General features: G+C 31.0%; 1 protein-coding gene across 1 annotated transcript; it reads right to left on the bottom strand.

Annotated features, from left to right (window-relative positions):
• Positions 1 to 7,357: 7,357 nt before the first annotated feature.
• Positions 7,358 to 13,551, bottom strand: LOC108335751 (protein NSP-INTERACTING KINASE 3). Its single transcript, XM_017571886.2, has 11 exons — positions 12,471 to 13,551; positions 11,858 to 11,990; positions 11,657 to 11,728; positions 11,324 to 11,467; positions 11,125 to 11,196; positions 10,916 to 10,975; positions 10,725 to 10,819; positions 10,489 to 10,635; positions 9,383 to 9,724; positions 8,605 to 8,996; positions 7,358 to 7,878 (listed from the first exon to the last, which is right to left on the bottom strand). Exons 1-11 carry the CDS (start codon positions 12,571 to 12,573, stop codon positions 7,567 to 7,569), a joined length of 1,872 nt encoding a protein of 623 aa, XP_017427375.1. The 5' UTR covers positions 12,574 to 13,551; the 3' UTR covers positions 7,358 to 7,566.
• Between the last annotated feature and the right edge of the window lie 8,222 nt (positions 13,552 to 21,773).

Raw genomic sequence — 21,773 nt, 5'->3', positions numbered from 1 at the left:
GGATTTACCGTTCGTCGTTGAGAGGGCTTTACCTCTCTCCCGAGGGGGATTTACCGCTCAGTCTTCGACCTACGAGTGCCTCCTAGGGAACGGGCTTTACCGTTCGGCTTTGAGAGGGTTTTACCTCTACTTTGAGCTAGGAGTGTTTCCTAGTGAACGGGATTTACCATTCGTCTTTGAGAGGGCTTTACCTCTCTCCCGAGAGGGATTTACCGCTCGGTATTTGAACTAGGAGTGCTTCCTAGGGAACGGGTTTTACCGTTCGGCTTTGAGAGGGTTTTACCTCTCTCCCGAGAGGGATTTACCGCTCGGTCTTGGACTTGATCGTTAATTATGAACTTTGCTGACGAAATTGGCAATCAATGTTTGCAATAGGAGACTTCCCCTTCGTTAATTGAATTCCATGATACTTTAAGCATGAAGTCCGTTTATGACTAGATCTTAGTCTGCACTTGCATAGTTGATGGCGTGGATTTTGATATATATTTCTTCAAGATGTTGTATTGCTGAAATTCTCATGATGATATATATTATGGTATATAACCGTATAATAAATGATTCGGTTACCAGATATTATGAATTGCACCGAATAAATAACATAGATAATAAACAAGGTATCAAAACCGTCTTGGGATTTTATAATATTGATGTTGATAGTTATCTCTAACACAACAATTTCTTTGACTATTTTAATCATGCCAAAAAATGTTTCGGTTATACTAATTAGATAACTATATTTATAGTTATATACTATATTATATATAATATATCATATAATATATTATGGATTATATAATATATATTTAAAATATCTATATAAAATAGTTGTTATAATATCTATTATCAATTAGATATTTTATGAAATATTCATATTTCAAAAAATACTTATCTTGTTGAAGACGTCTCACGTAGATATGATGATACATGTAGTGTAGTTTTCACTTTGTCGAAAGTTTCTGGTGTTGATATGAAATAGTGATGTCGAGACCGAACGCTCGTCTTGGTTTCTTGTGGTTTCTAATCATCTTTCTGGTGCTTTGTTGTGCCTCCATGCTCCTCGTGGTCATCATTGGGTTTGACGCTCGGCCCCACGGTGGGCGCCAAAATGTTTCGGTTGATATTTGTGGGGATCGAGAGACTAACCTGCTGACGTGTCTGGGCCGCTCGCTCGCTTCCAAACTCCTCCTGTTGGCCGATCGGTGTTGGCGCAAACCGATCGGTCTCCTTCTTGACGAGGGGGATGTACCTGCAAAAGGTACTCCGACGCCCAAGTTAGGCGTGTGATTTGAAGAGCCTCGGTTCTTGGTTGAATATTTAGTGAATGGTTATCACTATTGAGTATTTGAGAGTCATGCAGAGTAAATAATGCGTAAGTGGAACGTACCTGGCTTTCGACTCTGGCTTTCTATTTATAATTTACCTCATGGATCCTAAGCTGATATAAGCCCAATAAAATATAAACAGAATAAGATATAAAGAGATTACCTGAATATCCGGTTGGTTGTTTGTAACCACTCAGTTAATATTTTATACTATACAACCATAAATTTAAAACTTTATATACAACATAGTTATATCAAAACTATATACAAAAATGTTCATCTCAACCACATAATAGAATCAAGCTAAGACATATAAAATCTACTATTACTGCAAAGGAGCATCAGAAACATCTTCACCAATAGCTTGCTCCACTAACATATTATCGTCCGCTGCTTACACCCATCAGATGATCATGCCAAGAGAAAGAAAACAACAACACACAACATCATAACAAACAAAAGGGTAAGCTAGATAAACAAGGCAATTTCATATTTATATGGATGTAAGAAGACATTCCATTTTTCATTCTCTGATATAGGCATGTCAACCATGTTTGGAGCTCATGATCTGACTCCACCTTCGACATACGGTATTGTGAGACCTTATGATAACTCGTTTTATTATATCAAAAGTCTCAATGAAATAGAGTCCTCCTTTGGTGCGTATCAAGGAGATGAAGTTGAACAACATCATCAACCACAACCTTTAGAGGAAGAATCACCTAAACCTCTCGGGGGAATGAGGAACCTAGCAAGGAATGGGCGATGATTGGGTTGTGGAACTCGACACCATTATGGGAAATGATTAGTCAATTATTAATTTTAATGTTCAATGTAGTTATATTTAGTCAATCAATGCTCTTACATGCACTCTGCCACAAAGACAAGACTTAACACCTTTATTGAGCAATCGTGCCAAAGCATATATTCGCTTTGAGTAAACTTAAATCTCACATGTACTCCGACATGCTTTAATCAATCAATGTTATGACATGCACTCTGCCACAAAGACAAGACTTAACACTGTTATTGGGTAATCGTGCCAAAACATATATTCGCTTTGAGTACACTTAAATCTGACATGTACTGTGACATGCTTTAATAATCAATGCTCTCATATGTACTCTACCATAAGAAAAGAATTAACACTTTTATTGGGTAATCGTGCCAAAACATATCTTCGATTTGAATACACTTAAATCTAACATGTACTACGACATGCTTTAATCAATCAATGCTCTCACATACATTCTACCGCAAAGACAAGATTTAACAACTTTATTAGGAAACTGTGCCAAAACATATCTTCGCTTTGAGTACACTTAAATCTCATATGTACTGCGACATGTTTTAATCAATCAATGCTCTCACATTCACTCTACCACAAAGACAAGACTTAAATCTAACTTGTATAGCGGCATGCTTTAATCAATCAATTCTCTCACATGCACTCTACCACAAAAACAAGAATGAACATCTTTATTAGGTAACCGTGCCAAAACATATATTCATTTTTTAGTATACCTAAATCTCACATATGTTGCGACATGATTTAATCAAGCAATGCTCTCACATGCACGCTGCTACAAAGACAATACATAACACTTTTATTGGGTAATCATGCCAAAACATATCTTCGCTTTTAGTACACTTAAATATGGCATGTACTGCAACATGTTTTAATCAATCAATGCTCTATCACATGTACTCTGCCATAAAGACAAAACTTAACACCTTTATTGGGTAACCGTGCCAAAACATATATTTGCTTTCAGTACACTTAAATTTGACATGTACTGTGAGATGCTTTAATTAATTAATGCTCTCACATGCACTTAATCGGACAGACCACACTTAAGTTTCACTATAAATAACAACAATTTAAACCAAATCTACCACAAATATTTATTGAATAATGCACCCAACACCTACAATTACTCTGAACACATCAACACATACACTTCTTTCAAATGGAAAACTTTGCCATCAGTCAAGCTATTCAAATTCCTACTTCACTGTCTTATTTTCAAATGGTTAAATCATTGAGTCTGAAGATGGTTTGCAATTCCAAAGTCAAAATACAAAATTCTTTCGTATTCCATATAATTATACATTAAACCTCCTAAAGCAAAAAGTGTGTACAACTCTCAATTACCAACCACCACATCCATCAACAAGTGTTACTTTAGAAGACCCATATTGAATGAAGAAGGATCCATTGTGTATGATGCTCCTCAAATATCAACTGATGGTGATGTTACACAAATGATTATTTGTAAGTCTAACTTTTCTATTAACACAATAATTGAATTGTTTGTTACGTTCACAAGGTCGACTGAAGAAATATTTTCTCTTCTAAACCCAACTCCATCATAGATAGCCCATATGGCTATGATTTATACTTCAGATTAGACACCCTTGTCACCTTGTCAGTCCTGCACAATTACACCTTCAATAAGCTTCTACAAAAAAATAACCCAAAGAATACATTATGAGGACCACACAATAGTAACTAAAATTGACTACCTTTATCCAGTGAGAGTAGTTAATAACAAACTCATCAATGACATGGTTCAAATCAAATCAGATAATGATATCACACAAATGATCAATCATGGGAAAAAAGTTCAACGTATAGATCCATTTGTGTATCATCCCATTCTTGGAAATATTTTGAATTGTTCATCCAAGCAATAGATATACGTTCACCAACAATTAACGGACAATGAAAAGATATAAAATCTTGGAGTTATGTCAATTCGAAAGGTGGTGTAAGATTTAGACTACCACTCGTACCAATATTGTAACTTTTTTCATTTAATTCCATTTTCTTTGTATGTCAAACTCTATTATGTGTAATTGGTTGAATTGAATGAACAAATTTTGTATTCACTTCTACATTTTCAATTTCATTATTACATTATATCTAATTAAAAAATTATAAAACATAAACGAAACTAAAACAATATATATATATATATATATATATATATATATATATATATATATATATATATATATATCATATTATAAAAATATCATTTAAAAAATATTATAAATAATTGAAAAAAATATATTAAACTATTAATCATATCATCTCTTAATTTTTATTCTCGTCTCCTATTTTTTAATAAATAAAAATAAAAAAAATTGTTTCAAAAGTATAATTGACAAAATTTAAACATATAAATACATATTTTCTCATTACAAAAATATATAATTTTTTCATTTTTTATTTTTTATATTTTAATAAAATTTAAAATAAAAATAAAAAAAACCAGTTTAAAATTCGATTCTTTGGAAACTCAATTGCAATTAATGTTTTGGCCATTATTCACAAAAGTAAAAATAAAGGTCAGAATTTGACTATCCGATAACCACATAAAATCAAAAATGTACAATCCATATAAATATGGTACACAATATTATATAGGAAATTTTAAACAAAATATGTTAGGCATAAAAAAACAATCTTGTAAATCTACCAAAACACTCCTTTAAGCTGTGAAATCTATAAAATGATTCATTGGTTTTTTATATTTTTGCACTTGCATGTGAGCCTGCACAATAAATGATAGAATGATTGGAGACGTATTATAATTATTATTATGAGTATTATTATTATTTGTATCATTGTATATTATTATTAGTATTACTAGTAGCAGTGGTAGTATTATTTGATTAAATTTAGTAGTAATATTGGTATTATTTGATTTATTAGTTTAGTATTAATATTAGAATTATTATTATTATTATTATTAAATAAATATTAAAATAATAATCTTTATTTTTAATTAATTTATTCATAAAAAATCTTGTGAATAATTATTTAATTTTTTCATATGATCAAACTATTTATTTTAAAAAAATATTTTTAACAAATTATAACACTTAAATACAACTATTTAAATAAATTGTTTTTTCAAAAAATAATAATTACATTAGTTATTTAATACAAATATAAAATAAAATAAAATAACACAACGACACGGTCCAAAACTAGTTGATTTCAAAAACAGGTTACAACTGCTCAAATTAATGGTTATGCTAAAAAACTAATTGATTAATTTATTTAACATCATTTCCAAAAACCAGATTTTATAACATTAATAAATTAGAAACAAAAACTAATCGATTAAATGAGAAAATGTGATTTTCATACTGATTTAATCAATTAGATTTTAAACTTAATCGATTTAATATGAATAACTTCTTCTACTTAGTTTTTCTTTCAACTAATATAATCGATTAGATATTTATACTAATCAATTAATTGCGAATTATACATCCTGTTTCTAAGCTTTGATTGATAAAAAAGTACTTAACCATTTAAAAATAAGATTATTTTAAGTCATTATTAGTTCAATTGCTTAAAAGATTTATCTTTCAACACCAATAGGCGAAGGTTATTTAAGGTCTTTGACAATTTTAACTAAAAATATCTTTAAAATATAATTAACTCGATTGGAATCTTACATTAAAAACATATTTAAGTTTTATAATTAATTGAATATTCTGTTAAGAATAATGAGTTTATTAAAAAAAAAAACATATATGCCAAAAAAGAATCGTACACGTGCCTCACATAAGGCCCAAACTGAAACACTAAATACTTAAAAGTTTTCTTTCCACACTCCTATTATTACTAACTGCACCGAATACTAGGAGAATATTCTCTCTCACTGTCTCTGCCATTATGCTCCCTTTATCTTTCAAGTTAATAAAGATTAGGAGTCTTACAAATACAAATACAACCCCTAACACACCATTTTTAAATCATTAATTAAGATTTATTAAACACGGTATAACATGAGATATTAATAAAATGAAGTGATTCTCACAAAATTCCAATTTTTAATAAATTTTATCAATACAGAAAGAATGTGTTTGAAATAGTATTGTAAGGTGAGTGAGAGATATGTTTAATACCATTAATTGGATCATAAAAAATATTTTTTTATTATAATAAAATAAAATCCCTTCTTCCCACCTCATATAACCTCATCTATAAGCCATCATTAATCCAATTCCCTTTACAATTATGGTGTTTGAGATTTGGATGATAGTTTCAAGTTAAGTGATAAGGTTCTATGGACATGTTTTACGTTGATGTGTTGTTTTATTGATTATGATAGTTTAGCAATGGATTGTGGGTTAGGTATTTATTTGAGTGTGGAAGTTGGTTTAGCACAAGGGAAGAAGATCATCACATCATGGTACGTCAATGCTCATGATTCATGATTGTGTTAGGTTCACATGTTTTATGATTATATTAAAAGGAGTTAATGCTTCAATAAAACTTTAATAAAACCAAATCCAAAGAATATATCCAACATGATTATGGGAGAAGATGGTGGTTACACAATTGTAATGCCAATATTGCCATTAAAGATAAGTTTCAAAAATTAAATTATATATTTATTGATTCTTATTGTATAACATTTCATTAATACAATAAATTGGAGACTTAAAATAGTAAATGGAAGGCTTAGATATCTTTTTAATTCATGATATATTGTGAAGTTTTGTTTTTAGACTCTTAACATATTTTTAATTTCTTTCAGTTTTATTTTTTTTTCCAAGCTTATTAAATTAATCTCATTCATAATTTCATAATTAATTTTTAATCAATAAAAAAAATATACAATAGTGGTAGAAAATACAATATGTAATATATATACTAAATATATATGTTACTATATCATATTTTAAAAATCAAAAACTCTTATAGTTATAGCAAAAACCAAAGAGAGATACACAGTAAGACACTCTTGTCTACCTTCTGTTAATTCTGATGAACTTCAATAGTAAAAGGTAACACACAATTTATGTAAAAAGCCACGATTAACGTAACTAGAGTTGCTAATAACACTTTCAAACAATTAACATAAAAATGAACAAACTTATCACATATTGTAATTTATAATTAATGTAAAATTGTTTTAAATCTATAATATATGACCTGTTTTATGATTCTTTCTTTTAAATTTGCTCATTCCAGAGCTTCCATACAGCGAGATGATGTTGAGTGCCACTAGATACAATTTTCTAACATTGATTAAAAAAATTTCTGAAGAAAGTAGAATGAACATTCCAAAAAGATACTTATACAAGACTTTCCTTTTTTTCTTTTTACAGATGAATACGAGCATTACATAGGTATTGACACTAATGAGAATGTCATTTTTAACGTTTAAACTACATGTTTTAAACAGGGAGCTATAGTGGAAAACCAAGATGCTTGTCACCTAGGGCCAGAAAGCTCCATGGCTTCAATTATGAGTGAAGATTCCTCTATTAAATCTGAATATCTTTGAGGCTCACAAGACCGAAACCTTGGTGTTTCAATCCTCTGTGAGGCCTCCCATCTCTCAGCCAAGCCATCCCCTTCCAACATCTTTAATACTTCTGACATCTTGGGGCGGTGTGAAGGATTGAACTGTGTGCACAAGAGTGCAACCTGAACCATTTCTTCTAACTCAATCAGATCAAAGTTTCCCTTTAGATCTTTGTCCACCATTTGACTTAATCTTCCATCCTGGTGGAGCTTCTTAACCTGAAAGTTGTTTCATTCACATTCAACAGAAGAATGGTTATTTAAGACAAAAATTTATCTTTTTCACCCATTTACCAAGAACAAGAGAGAATAACTTTCAACTAAACTGGCCAATTCTTTTAGCATTTTTGTCAGCACCAATCAACCCTGATGAATATATTGGAGGTTTAATCCACCCTATTGAGGGTAAAGTTTATTTTTAGGATCATTGAATGTAGCAAAACTCTCACTGTTTTCTTCTTAATCCAGTTGCATTCATAGAACTTCAATTCAATAATACCATTAGTAAAGTTAAGCTAAAGAAATGTTGCTTTCTAATCAATACACATACACTTAAAAGGCTGGTTTTAAGCAGCTCAAAATGTAAGGTTTTTATTAAATAACATTTATATCATACCTTTTGTATTTATGATGTAGTAAATGTTTTCTTTCCTAATAAAGACATTTCACTTTTAGTTGCTTACAATCAGACCTAGTAAGTATTAATGTTAACCAAACTGTTTTATTACTACTAACTCCTATTTAGAGAAGTTATTCAAGTACTCTTTCCATTAAAATTTCTAGGAAGACAAGTTATGCATATAAGAAGAAAGTTGCTCCAAGTGCCAACAAATCATTCATTGTAAGTTGTGGGAATAAATACATTCTAAAACTTGTAAAAGAGTGATATGCTAAGTGAAGAAGAAAAGAAACGTTGAAAAGAGTGGAAGTGTGTGGAAAACGTACCCAATCAAGCATTACACCTTTCTGGTTCGCTGCTCGCCCAAAATCTAGAGCCTTGTGACCTGTGATCAGTTCAAGCAGCAAGATTCCAAACCCAAACACATCAGTCTTTTCTGATGATTGGCCAGTGGATAGATACTCTGGAGCAATGTGACCAACAGTGCCACGCACGGCAGTGGTCACATGGGAGTCTCTATGATCCAGAAGCTTGGCTAAACCAAAATCGCCAACAACAGCTTCAAAGTCTTCATCTAGCAATATGTTAGCTGCTTTCACATCACGGTGAATAATCTTAGGGTCACATTGTTCATGCAAGTAAACCAACCCTCTTGCTGTACCTAAAGCTATTCTCTTCCGCCTAGTCCAATCTAACGCCGGATGGCCATGGATATGATCTGGTACATAAATCCAAAACCAAAAACAAATAAGTTTAAAATGATCTTGTGGAATTGAATTATAATTATTACCCCTAATCATGAGCAGCTCATGAATATCTTAGCAAACCAACTAACTATAAGTAAGAGCTAAGAACAGAAAAAGGTAATAGGTTTTCTGTGACTGAATAGGAACTCGGCACAAAAAGGCTAGAGTGTATTAGTATTAACTAAAGTGGCCAGTTAACACAATCTAAATACCTACATATGGTTATCTGACTGTAAGATTCAAATGATCATATGACAGATTATTGTCAGTTGACATAAAACAGGCTGAACACAGTACGTCCAGCCAGTTATTAGTATACTGGTTAGGTAAACAACAGATTGTAAAGCTCAGATCTAACCTTTTAATCTAGAGGCTACACTTCCATTAGACATATATGGATAAACGAGGAGCCTTTCATGCTGAGTGCTGCAAAACCCCGAAAGCCTGAGAAGATTCCGGTGGACAGCCAAACTGATTGTCTCAACTTCTGTTTGAAATTGGATCTCACCACCGGCTGCATTGTAGTCCTTTAACCTCTTAACAGCCACAACAGACCCATCATTTAGGCATGCCTTGTAGACTATTCCAAAGCCACCTCTTCCAAGAATGTTCTTTGAGTTGAAATGGTCTGTTGCAGTTCGAAGCTCTTTGAATGAAAACCTTTTTAAATGACCAAGACGCACCTCCGGATCATAATGTTCTGCCAAATAACAAACACACACAAGTGTCAATTGAACATCATTGAAAGAGAACGAAGTAAAAGCTCTTTCATACACAGTATTTTGGTATAGGAGCAGAACGTATGCTTATATCACATTAGGGAATGGATTTATAATGATACTGTTTTCAACTACAAAATGCACATAATATGCCAATGTTAACTTCCCTTCAAAGAAGGTGGTCCATATATGATTACACATTACATATACCACAAGTGGTACTGTTAACCCTCAATTTTTTCTCTTCTAGAATAACCATTACAGAAGTTGCATAACACTAAATAAAATTTTCAACTAAGATTTCCAACAATTTCAAAGTTTAGAACAATGACAGCTGTTGTTCGTCATGTTTCAAAAGGTCACCATCGAGTTTTAGTCCCATTTCATTATATGCATAAGTCTTACAGCTGATTTAATGAGCTTAGAGTAGTTGGAAAATAATATAAACAATCTAGAAACAGTGCAACATGTTGAATGGTCAGAAACAGACAAAAGTTCTTTGGAAGCAACGTCGCTTAGTGTTAGGTAAAGGTGGGTCAATTAACTTTGCCAGTGTAACAAACATGAATTGAAGCGAGCATCTAAGATGTGAATTCCTTGAAAAAAATATCCTTAAACGATTGTGTGCTGTAACAGTGCAATGATGAGCAACCCATTTTTTGCAAATTTGCCATAAAGTTTACTGATAGAGAGCATAAGAGATAAAAAGAAAAAGAATTATAAAAAGAAAAATGAGAGTTCTAACCGTTGACATCAAAGAATATCTGCTGGTTGCGTCTATATCGCCACCAAACAAGAAACCCAACTATAATCACAATGACAAATGCAGCACCAAAGCTTGCACCGAAAGCAAGTGCCACGTGATGGCTTTTTTTACCAGAATCAGATTGGCCTAGAAAACCAAATCACCACATTAAGCACGCCATATTTTTATTCAAAGAAATAATAATGTGAAAGCAGAGTTCAATGATAGATTAACACCTCTTAGTGCATCTGGAGGGAAGGAAAGTGGCTCCGGTAAAACAGAAGAACAGTTGTTTGCTTTTGGACCACAAATTAAAGGGTTACCCACAATCCTGCAGTAAATAATTGAGCAAGAGATAAACTACACTGCCCTGTTTTAAACTTGAATACAGAAGAAAAAAAGACGAGCAAATTCGAAATGAACTAACTTTAATGTTCTTGCCGATATTCTAGGCAAGGAACCACTCAGATTGTTGTAGGAGAGGTCCCTGTACATATTCAAGTCATAAGAGTTAACATAACTGTCTTTTAGATAGAAATCAAAGCTTTGAATCTGCCCCTTGTTCTCTGAGCTAAAACTGAAATATGATTAAGCAAAAAGGAAAAATAATGGTGCAACAAGGTGATAAAGACTTACACAAGGGTTAGACCTTCGATATTGCTAAGAGACTGAGGACAGGATCCCGTAAGGCTGTTATTGTTTAACCTCCTGGCGTGCAAGTAAAATAATTTACATTGAGTAAGAAACATAATTTCATTAGTCACTGCTAAAGCAAATGAATAACTCATAATCACTGCAATCAATAGGTTCTTCAGAAGTGCTTTTTGTAACTTACAAATAATTCAGGTTCTTGAGGCCTCCCAAAGAACTGGGTATCTCACCACTAAATGCATTATTGGAAAGATCAAGTGTGTGAAGCCTTTCCAAGTTTCCTATTGCAGCAGGAATCCTACCAGAAATGGCATTATTCTGAAGCAACCTGCATGTGTATAATTAATAAAGCATAGTTGTAATTTTTTCACTTATTCAGCTTATAATTCGGGGGAAGTATGATTTTGTGAAAGGATAGAGCTGATCAATAAGAACTAAAAGACACTGATGCCAAACTCAACCACCATACAAAGCGAAAGCAAGATATAAAGAATCTCAACAAAAATAGCAGACGTACACAGATTGCAAGTTAGTGAGGTTTCCAATTCCGGGAGATAGTGTACCAGACAAGTTCTGACTCGGAAATCCCCTGATAAGAGAAAAAAAAATCCTTTAGTTGAAAATCAAACTAGCAAAAGTTGGTTGGTTCACTCTCTAAACAACGCCTCTTGAAACTTCTTCATCACTCTAGAACCCACTTAAAGGCCAAGCAACTTACAATGCAGAAACGGAGCCATCAGAGGAACAAGTAACCATTCTCCAGCTACATGGATCAACAGAACTAGAATCCCAATTTTCCAGAACGTTGTGAGGATCAGTCAAGTCACCCTTTATGGCCATCAGAGCTACAACTGTTGAAGGAACAAACAGAAGAGGGGATAAGAAGTTTCATCCGAAAATCCTCCTGTACCTCCAGCAAACAGATAAAAAGAACATTGATCGGCCAAGAAAATAAAATAAAATAGGAAACTGAAGACCCCACCCCAACACCCTAGGTATGGGGAAGAAGAAGAAGAAGAAAAAGAAGAAAAACCCTATTAAAAAAAGGAAGAAGAACCTCTCTGCTGCTATTTTGTCATAGATAGTTAGGTAGCACTTAAATTCTCAAGGAAAATGAAAACTGAAAAACCAAGACAGAAATAGCATCATTACATTACATCAACCTTAACCACCGAGCTACCGTGCCTACTAGTTTCCAGCACAATTAAATTGGTCAATATGCAAAACTTGTGTGCCTTAAATAATCAATTCACAACCCTTCACTTCACAAGTTTTACCAAAGATCTCAATGAACAAAACAAACAAACAAAATTCCCAAGAAGAACATTAACCTTCATAGTTTATGCCAGATGGAGAAAGAGCAGCAGAAGAAATCTCCATCAACTGCAAAAGCAGCAACCCCAGTAGCCAGAAAACCAAACTACTAAGCTCCATACTCTAAAATTAGTTCCTCAACTGTGTCTCCCTCACACAACCACTGACCAGTGCTCCAAGCCACCATAATTAACAACAACTCTCCCCATTCCCACAAAGAAGGTCCAGTCTATATCACCTTATCCAAACAGAAAAAGCCAGTCTCTGGAATCAGATTCCCACACAAAGCAACCCCACTCTCACCAAAACAGCAACTTCCACTAGACCAAATTCAATGAACATCAAGCCAAAAAGAACCCAGATGCCAAAATTTTTTTTTTCCTTTTTTGCCACCACAGACCAACTTGGCAAAGAAGAATTTGAATCCAGCCAAGAGGAGTGAGCACTGAGAACACCAAAAAGAGCAAAACTTTAATGGCGAAAAAAAGAAAAAAGAAAAACCCAAGTTCAAGGCTGAAGTTGTGAGATCCTTGAGATCTGTGAACGGTGGGTTTGGGTTCTATGAGGTGTGGACAGCCCCCACAAATAATTCCATGTGAGTGTGTCGTTGTTGTTTCCCGGTGATGACACTACCATTATCTTCTTTCTTTTGCAGTTGCAGAAAATAAAAAGGAGGTGAGCATGGAGCACGCTCACAACCCAACCAAACAAAGAACCAAACAGAGGACAAAACAAAATGCCAAGGTGGACACAAATGTAGATGCACAACTATACCCAGTGACCAAAAACTTTTCTCAGGAATAAAAGTAAATAAATGAACAAAAATTATTATAATGATGGAAAACTGGTTGGTGCATTTTTTAACTCTGAAAAAAAGGAGATTGTGGTGTGAAGGGATGTGTGGGATTGATGAGTGAGAGAGAGAGAGATGAGAATTATGGGAATGGGATGTGGTGATGAAAAAGAAAATATGGTTGCAGGCAGGTAAGTTTTTTTGGACAGGTCACGTGGTTGGATTGTCTCCTCCTTTGTTTGCTTTTGGCTTGAAAATGTAACTTTTTCAGAATTCGGGAAAAACAAACATCAACCAACGAAACAAATCACATTCTGCAATCTGCAGCTCATGAACTAATGGTCCATTGTGCTACACTGTGCCTCTTTCTTTGCTTAGTAATGCAGGAACCCTTTCATTTAAACTCTGATTAAGTTAATTCAAATAGAATAACTTTATACTGTTTACTATATGTCTAACTTCTTGTTTATAACTAACCATAAATTTTATGTTAAATTTGTACAATAAATCGAGATATTGTTAAATTTTGTAAACAATTTTAGGTTTAAGTTTTATGGAAAGATGCAATTGCGAATCGATTTTACCTTATATAATAGTTTTACTTTAGAAATCAAGAGTTAAAATAATTTAAATATTTTTTTATCTTTAAGAAATTATAAATTTAAAATAAGAACAAAAATTTCTAATTTTTGTAATACTTATTTACAATTTCATAAATGCTCCCTTTCAATTTTATATGTAAAAAACTAATGCAGAAAAAAATATTTTCCAAAAATTGCTTGCCACATTAATTTTCAAACAATAGTTATCAAATACATGTGTAAATAAAAAGATCACATGTTACATATGCTCAACTAGCAGAAACAATATGTTGCATGTATTGAACTAGAAACAAAAGTAATATCATAGATATTTATGTATCAGTTTTTTTTTTCATGATTAATATAGTAAATTGAATATTATATCAATTATTTTAGTAACTGATCTAGAATGTTTGGAGTTAATAGGACTATCTTCTCGCTTTTTTATCATTTTCCCACAATTATTTTTTTTTTCTCTTAGGTGATAATACGATCAAAGTAAGAATATTTATCCTGAAAAATAATTTAGAAAAATGGATGACAGATAATAATTTTTCTAGTTGGCTAGTTCTTCCTATGATGGACTAATATTCAAAATATGTTTAATTTTTTACTTTTAAAGTTTTAAATATTTTCCAAAGTTAATTATTGATAAATATGTTTTCTTTAATACAAATTATAAATTAAACTATTATTGAAAATTTGGAAATAGAAGATGTTTTAATTACTTATTTAAACCAAATATTTTAAAAAAATATTACAAATAATTCAAACATCACATAATTTTCTAGAATTATTAAAATTTCTCATATCAACACAAAGTAATTGACTCAATCTCAAAAATATTTAAACATTTAAAAAAAATCTTGAATTAATACACAGCATCTCACATTCACAAAATTTATGAGATTTGTTTTGTTTAATTGAGTGATTAAACAAATTATGAAATTCAACATCAGTGGTTCCAGTTTAAAGTTTTGTGACGAGTCTTTCGTGATAAGAAGCATACATTAAAATTAGTTTATTATGTATCAACCAAGCCAATTTTGTAAGCAAGTACATACTCATTGGCTCCTTAAAGTTAAAAGGTAAAAAGTAGATAAACAAATAAGAAACTAAAATGTTTTTTTGTGTTTTATAATTTTTAGGTTTAATGTCTCAATAGGTCCCTATTTTTGTTCAAAATTTGTAATAGGTCCTTTTATATTTTGGCGTCTCAATTGGGTCCTTATTTTTGTTAATTTGATGCAAATAAATCCTTTCCGTCAATTTCATCAAACGGCGTTAATGAATGTGTGACGTGGACAGTGCAGTTTTATTACACGTGTCAATACTGTCCCCAGGCCACGTCACACATTCATTAACGTCGTTTGATGAAATTGACGGAAAGGATTTATTTGCATCAAATTAACAAAAATAAGGACTCAATTGAGACGCCAAAAAATAAAGGGACCTATTTCAAATTCTGAACAAAAATAGGGACCTATTGAGACATTAAACCTAATTTTTAACATGTTTATATATGATTTTTAATAAAAATACCCCCACTGTTAGAACTCTTAAATTCTATATTAGTGAAGCCACCAGTAGTTGCAAAGGATTTGAAATTCAGAAAGTGGAAAATAGGTGTGAGCAGCTGAGTGGATGATCGGTTTTTAACGGTAGTATATAAATCAAGTTTTCAGATTTTCGTCTCACTTTCCTGCATGCACCTTCTTCTCCAAAAGTTTATGATTTTCAATTTTCTCCTCCTTCTCTCTAAACTTTTTCTCTTTCTCTCTACAAATTTTTACCTTTTCTTTCTTCCGATCATCAATCACGCAACGCCTGAGTCCTTCCGGTGTCAAGGGCTTCACTTTGCACTGATCAAGTTGTTGTTTTGGAGTTGAAGTTTGTAGGAGGTTATAGAAGTTACTCGCGGTGTAGGCAATGCTATGAAGCATAGGAGTTTTTTTGGGTTTCGAGGTAAGGGAAGCTTGTAATTTAATTATGATTCTCTGTTTTGAATGGTTGCATGTTTTAATGATGTTTGGTTTAATTATTTGGTTGATATGAACTATCGATGTTATTGTATGTTCATCTGTATGTGTTGATGATTGATAAATGGTGTGAACTAGGTAGGATTAGAACTTGATCATGATTCTGCAGTATTTGTGCATAATTCATTAATTGTCGCCGAGAGTCATTCGTGACCGTTCGGTTTCTCTTGGTGTGTTCGGTCTTAACTGAATTCTCATTCTATGGAGAATTTTAGTTAATGACCGATCGGTCTTCTATTAGTATATTTGAAAATAAGCGTTCGGTCTTAGTATAGTTTTCTATTTTTACTTAGTAATCAGCCTAGTTAAGGTACTCAATATAATTTAAATCTTAGATACTATATTTATCCTCAATTATAAATAAGTGTTTCGTAGTTGTGCGAACGAATCTATTTATTCATTTTATATAAGCTTAGTAGTGCTCGGTCTTGTACTAGCACTCGGTTTCAGTAGTGCTCGGTCTTGTACTAGCAATCGGTCTCAGTAGTGCTCGGTCTTGTACTAGCACTCGGTCTCAATACTGCTCGGTCTTGTACTAGCACTCGGTCTCAATAATGCTCGGTCTTGTCCTAGCACTTGGTTTGTATTGGTGTTAGCTCTAAATTTTAAGTGTTTGGCCTAAGCTGGTAGTGTTCGGCCTAAGCCAATAGTGACCGGTCTAAGGCAATAGTATTCGTTCTAACTCATAAGGGTTCGGTTTAAGATTTAAGTGCTCGGGTTTAATTGTAGTATTTAGTTGTTTTAGTGTTCGACCCTAAAATCGTGTTCGGCTCATGCTTGAGTCTTGCTCTTTAAATGACCGCTCGGTCATGATCATATGGGTAGTGATTTTCCGTCCAGTCCTGTTCATAAAGATTAATGGATATTTCTGTTCGGTCGTTCTCAAGGGTGGTGTTGTTTTACTGTTCGGTTTGAATTGTATAAATGAAGAAGTATGATGGCAATACAATATGATGTGATTTGTGTTATATGGATATGAACGAGAGGAGGAATATCTCATGGATGGTTATTGAATGGTAAAGTATGAATGTGGTTATAGCTTAGCTGGCGTTTATCCTGATATTCTGTGATTACTCATTCTCAAGTAGAGAAGAGTAACTCATGCGTGAGAATGGCAGGAGGTCCTAGTCCATAAGGTGAACTTGGGCGAGGTATAACAGACTAACCTCGGGTGGCAGCTGTTGAGGGCATCCCAGCTACTACACCATCCGCGTGCATAAACGTCGTAGCTACATAATTCATACAGTCCGGACAGTCTGAGTAAAAGTAGTCGGTCATTGCATGTAAATTCCTGTCGGTTATTGTATGAAATTGCATGTGTGATGATTTTATTCTATATGAGAATCTGTTCAGTTTTTATGACTAATTAAATTACATAAGCTTACCCTACTCTCTTGTCTTGTCTATGTTGTCCGTTCGATCATCCTTCCTGTTACAATGATCATCCCGTGGTTGTGAGCAGAAGGGAATGAGGGTTCGCTGGAAGAAGCTTTGGAAGGAGAGAATATTGAAGATGTACCTTAGGACCGTTCGGTCAGTAGGATTAGTATTATTTTGTACTATCATTCGATTTAAATGTAGTTTTGGAACCGTTCGGCTTTTTCTTCTAATCTATACTGGACTTTTTTTGTTATTGTAAAATTCTAAACGTTCGACATTTTTAATTTATCTAGAACTCGTATTGTGAATCTTTTAACTGTCCTATCATATTATTAGATGTTAACTCCTTTATATAGTTGTAAGCTATATTTTTGGGATGTTTCACTCTTCTAAAAATATATTTCATATTTGGAATGTTACACTCACTAGTGTTCTAAAAATATACTTCGTATCATATTCATCTAATTTTCATCTCTTTCCAAAATTAACTTTATTACTTTATAGAGTGAAAGGAGAAAGAAGGTAAGTAACGTTTTTCTTTCTGTCTATAAGTGGACAAAAAGGGAAAGAGGAATCTTAATGTTTTATATAAAAATTAAAAGAAATTCATTTATCATATTTTATTATAGGTGTTATTGACATATATCTCTTATCTCGTTGTTTCTTTTACTTACTACACATTCAAACAAGAAGAAGGAAAACAATTTTTTTCTTTCTTTTATTTCACTTCTACAATAAAAAAACTAAAACAACACACCTTATTTTTTAATTTTGTTAAAAAATAAATTTTAAATTTAATTTAATTTTACAAAACTTTATTAAGTGGTTTAATTTCAAAAAGTTAACTTATAAAATAAAATTTATACTTATATATATATATATATTAAATTAATGTTATTTTTAATCAATATTAGATTTTATATATTTATTTAACTTTTTTTTCTAATTAAAATTACAATTGCAAATACTCTTTTCCAATTTTGATTTGTACAATAAAAAGGAACAATTATCCATACATGTATGATCAGAATTCAGATGACAGTTGCAGTGCAGGGGCTACACCTACACTACACTACACGGTAAATTTTTTTTTCTCGTCAATACGACAAAACAATGAAGCATAACGTCAATGTTAACATGTTGTCCATGAACTGCTCACACTGTCTTTCAACTTAGGTTCAAAAATCTAAATCATTTTTATTTTTTACCAAAAATATATTTAGTAAGTTTTATATTCCTTGAAAATGAAATTTGTTTCAAACTTCATTTTAATTAGAAAATAAAAAATTGCTGTGCAGTTGCAATTAGTTTTAATCTAATTTTTAATTGAAGTTTAAACAAAAAGTGATGTGTATAAAGGGAAGAGAACTAACATGCGCCTGTGGTGGTGGAGGCGCAGAAAAGGGAAAGGGAAGAGAAACACTGATTAAAAGGAACAGTATAAAGTGTGGTAATATTCTTTTGTTGGATAGCGTGGAATTGGAATCTCTACACTGCGTTTCCCGGGACACTCGTCTTCTGCTTTATTTTTTATTTTTTCATTTTCCACCTTTTTATCAGTATTTTATTTTAATGATAGAAAAATTAGTGACGGTAAAGGTTATTTAAAAAAAAAATCTATTTCATTAATGTCTTTGCTATACTTTTATATATTTGTGAAAAATAATTACAGATTTTTTTTATTGTATCATGCATACTTAATTTTTTTAAATTTTAAATAAAATCATCAAATTTTAATAAAATGTACTACAAAACATAAGTTTCTAAATTTTATTTTAAAAAAAAAAAATTATAAATTTAAAAATTATGAAATATATAGTCATTTGGCATAAAATCAAAATTCGTCTCAAACTTTAATATATATTAATATCAAATTTTAAAAGTAAATAAATATAATTCTTCTAACTTATTTATATTAATATCTTTTAACATATTAAATATATTTTAAGATTATATCTAAATTATTTATATTATTATAATATATTTAAGTTTAAATATTATTATAAAACATTGTTTAATAAATTCAAAAACATCAATGTCAATCCATTAAAAAATTATATCTATTAATTTTTAAATTTTAAAAAATACATACAAAAATTTGGACAAAGTTTAATTTAAATATATGGATTAAAAACATATATCGTTTAAACATAAACATATAAAATAATTTATTAATGATTATATATATATGAAAGTATATATTATATGTACACATAGTAGTACACGTGTACCTAAGACTATAAATTTTGTTTGTCCCTTAAAAGAGGTAGCAATATAACACAGTCTGTTAGGAGCAAATGAGAAAAGGTAGTTTTGTTAAGCACAGTCAGCAGTGGCAGTAGTTTAATATTAATCTTGTTTTATAAACAAGAATTTTCATGTACTACTTCACTAATTTCGAAGTGATTAATTTATGAAATAAAATCCTAATTATTGAACTGCCCAATAGTTTATAAACCAACTCCAAGGGTATTTTTGTCGCATTGGGAAAGCTGAATATTCTTTATGCACTTACTATAATAAGTTACTCTTACTCTTAAGTACTTTTATTTTTAATTTCTTTACTTATCTTTGGTTTATACAAGTGGATTATGTTTCAAACAAGATCCTCAAACACCAATAGACCTTGGCTTTGGAAATTGAAAAGGCAAAAATTCCTAGTTTCATATTAAATGCTATTTCCCATGAACAACACAACACAACAATCATAAATCAGGAAATCTGACCAATCATACTCACACTACATTTATTACATAGTTACATCACTCCATATTACTTTTTTCTCTTTTATATATACTAACTATTTTCTCATCCTTTTAATTACTATTTTTTATATTATTTTAAAATTATTTCAGTATTATTTTAAGCTTCAATGTATCATATTCTTTCACCAACTTTAAATTAAATATATTTTTTCAGCATTTCCCTTCTTTATTAATTGAATTATAACATGAATATCTTTTGTGTTGGATTCCATTGAATGCCACAGCAACATTCTAAGCACATTCCATGTTTATATATAAATATATGAACATGAATGAGTTCTTTAAAAACTATAGTATGTAATTTTTAATATGGAGATTCTTACTTTCTTTACTCTTTTTAACAATTAGACATTTATGTTATTCTTTCTGTTTTAAAAAGTGCATTCCACACTACTTTTGCAACTAGTACAACCTTTTTTTCCCTCAACCATCTTAAATTTTTCTTCTTTTGTTTTCGTATTTATTTCCAAATAAAATTTTTATTTTTTTAAAATATAAAAGTAAAAATCATTTTATACTACAATTATAGTCATTATCAATCTGAATTACAATTTATGTCTTCAGATATTTACTTATTACAAACTTTATTTACATACACAGGTATTTATTATCTGTAACTATAATTACTATACTACTTCACTTTCATTTCTTTATTTTGCAATTAAATTATTAGAATCTATCTTTTCTTGTAACATCTTAATTCAAAATGTCACGAATAAATATATCACATTTAAAAAATTAAAACTTTATTTTTGATATCATTTCAAAAATTAGAGTTAATTAAAATTTATTATTCTATCATGTAGATTAAAATCAGTATGAAGAATAACTTCCAAGTAAAATATTAAAAAAAATTACATTGTATTTAAAGTTTATATAAATTTGAAACTAAAAACAATTTTAAATTCTTTCAGTCATTCTGTCACTTATCAAAAACATCTACAATATGATATACTTTCTTATAACACACAAGTTATATCAAACAAAATGGATAAACTAACAAGAAAACTTTAAAAAAAAATCAAAACATATTAATCATCATGTCATCAATAAGTTAATCAACCATAATCATCATCAGAATAACAATTCTAACTAGTGGCCTATTTATCTCAGATAAAAAATATTAGAATCTCTTTTTCTTCCCATTGATTAGTATTATTTATGTTTTATGCCTTTAAGTCTCATTATTTTTGATATGTTGATTTAATATGTTTTAAAATGTTAAAATCAATGTAATCTAGAGACAAAATAGAAAAACTAGTAGATAATCAAATTGAAAAAGGTTTGTAAGAAAAAGTCTTTTATATTGTCTATAAAATTAAAATAATATTACCTATTTGATCATAAAGTTTTGCTATTTATAGTTCTTGTGAGTTCTCCAAATTTCTTCCTAATAAGTCTAGGGTTGAGTTGGATCCCTCTTAATGGACCGTTGCAATTATTGGCCCATCACAATTATAATTATTATTAGTTTAACATTTAAGAACTATGGTGTGGATAGAATTTTAGAATTTAATTAATGAGATTCATCCATCTTCAATCTTCAATAAAAGAAAAAAGGAGTTCCCGTCAAACAAAAGGAAAATCTCAAATGTCGGAACTCAATCATTGAATCATCACGTGGACCCCACCTCCATCATTTCCATCATTCCCTTCACTTAACTCATCTATACAAATTTCCAATTGCCTCAATATATATAATTTTCTTCCTCTAAATACTTAAGTAACTTTTCATATTTTTAATTAATGGGTAATTATTCAG

The sequence above is a fragment of the Vigna angularis genome, chromosome 10 (assembly GCF_016808095.1).
Source record: "Vigna angularis cultivar LongXiaoDou No.4 chromosome 10, ASM1680809v1, whole genome shotgun sequence".
NCBI classification, from domain to species: domain Eukaryota; kingdom Viridiplantae; phylum Streptophyta; class Magnoliopsida; order Fabales; family Fabaceae; genus Vigna; species Vigna angularis.
Note: the sequence above shows the minus strand (reverse complement) of the source record. Positions and strands in the feature narration are given on the sequence as shown.

What these genes read in the sequence shown, in the direction of transcription:
- LOC108335751 (XM_017571886.2), bottom strand. Translation starts at nt 12,573, where the DNA reads ATGGAGCTTAGTAGTTTGGTTTTCTGGCTACTGGGGTTGCTGCTTTTG. An exon ending in CTCAAGAACCTGAATTATTT is followed by an intron (nt 11,197 to 11,323) that starts GTAAGTTACAAA and finishes CTTGCACGCCAG; the next exon opens with GAGGTTAAACAATAACAGCC. An exon ending in ATATCGGCAAGAACATTAAA is followed by an intron (nt 10,820 to 10,915) that starts GTTAGTTCATTT and finishes TATTTACTGCAG; the next exon opens with GATTGTGGGTAACCCTTTAA.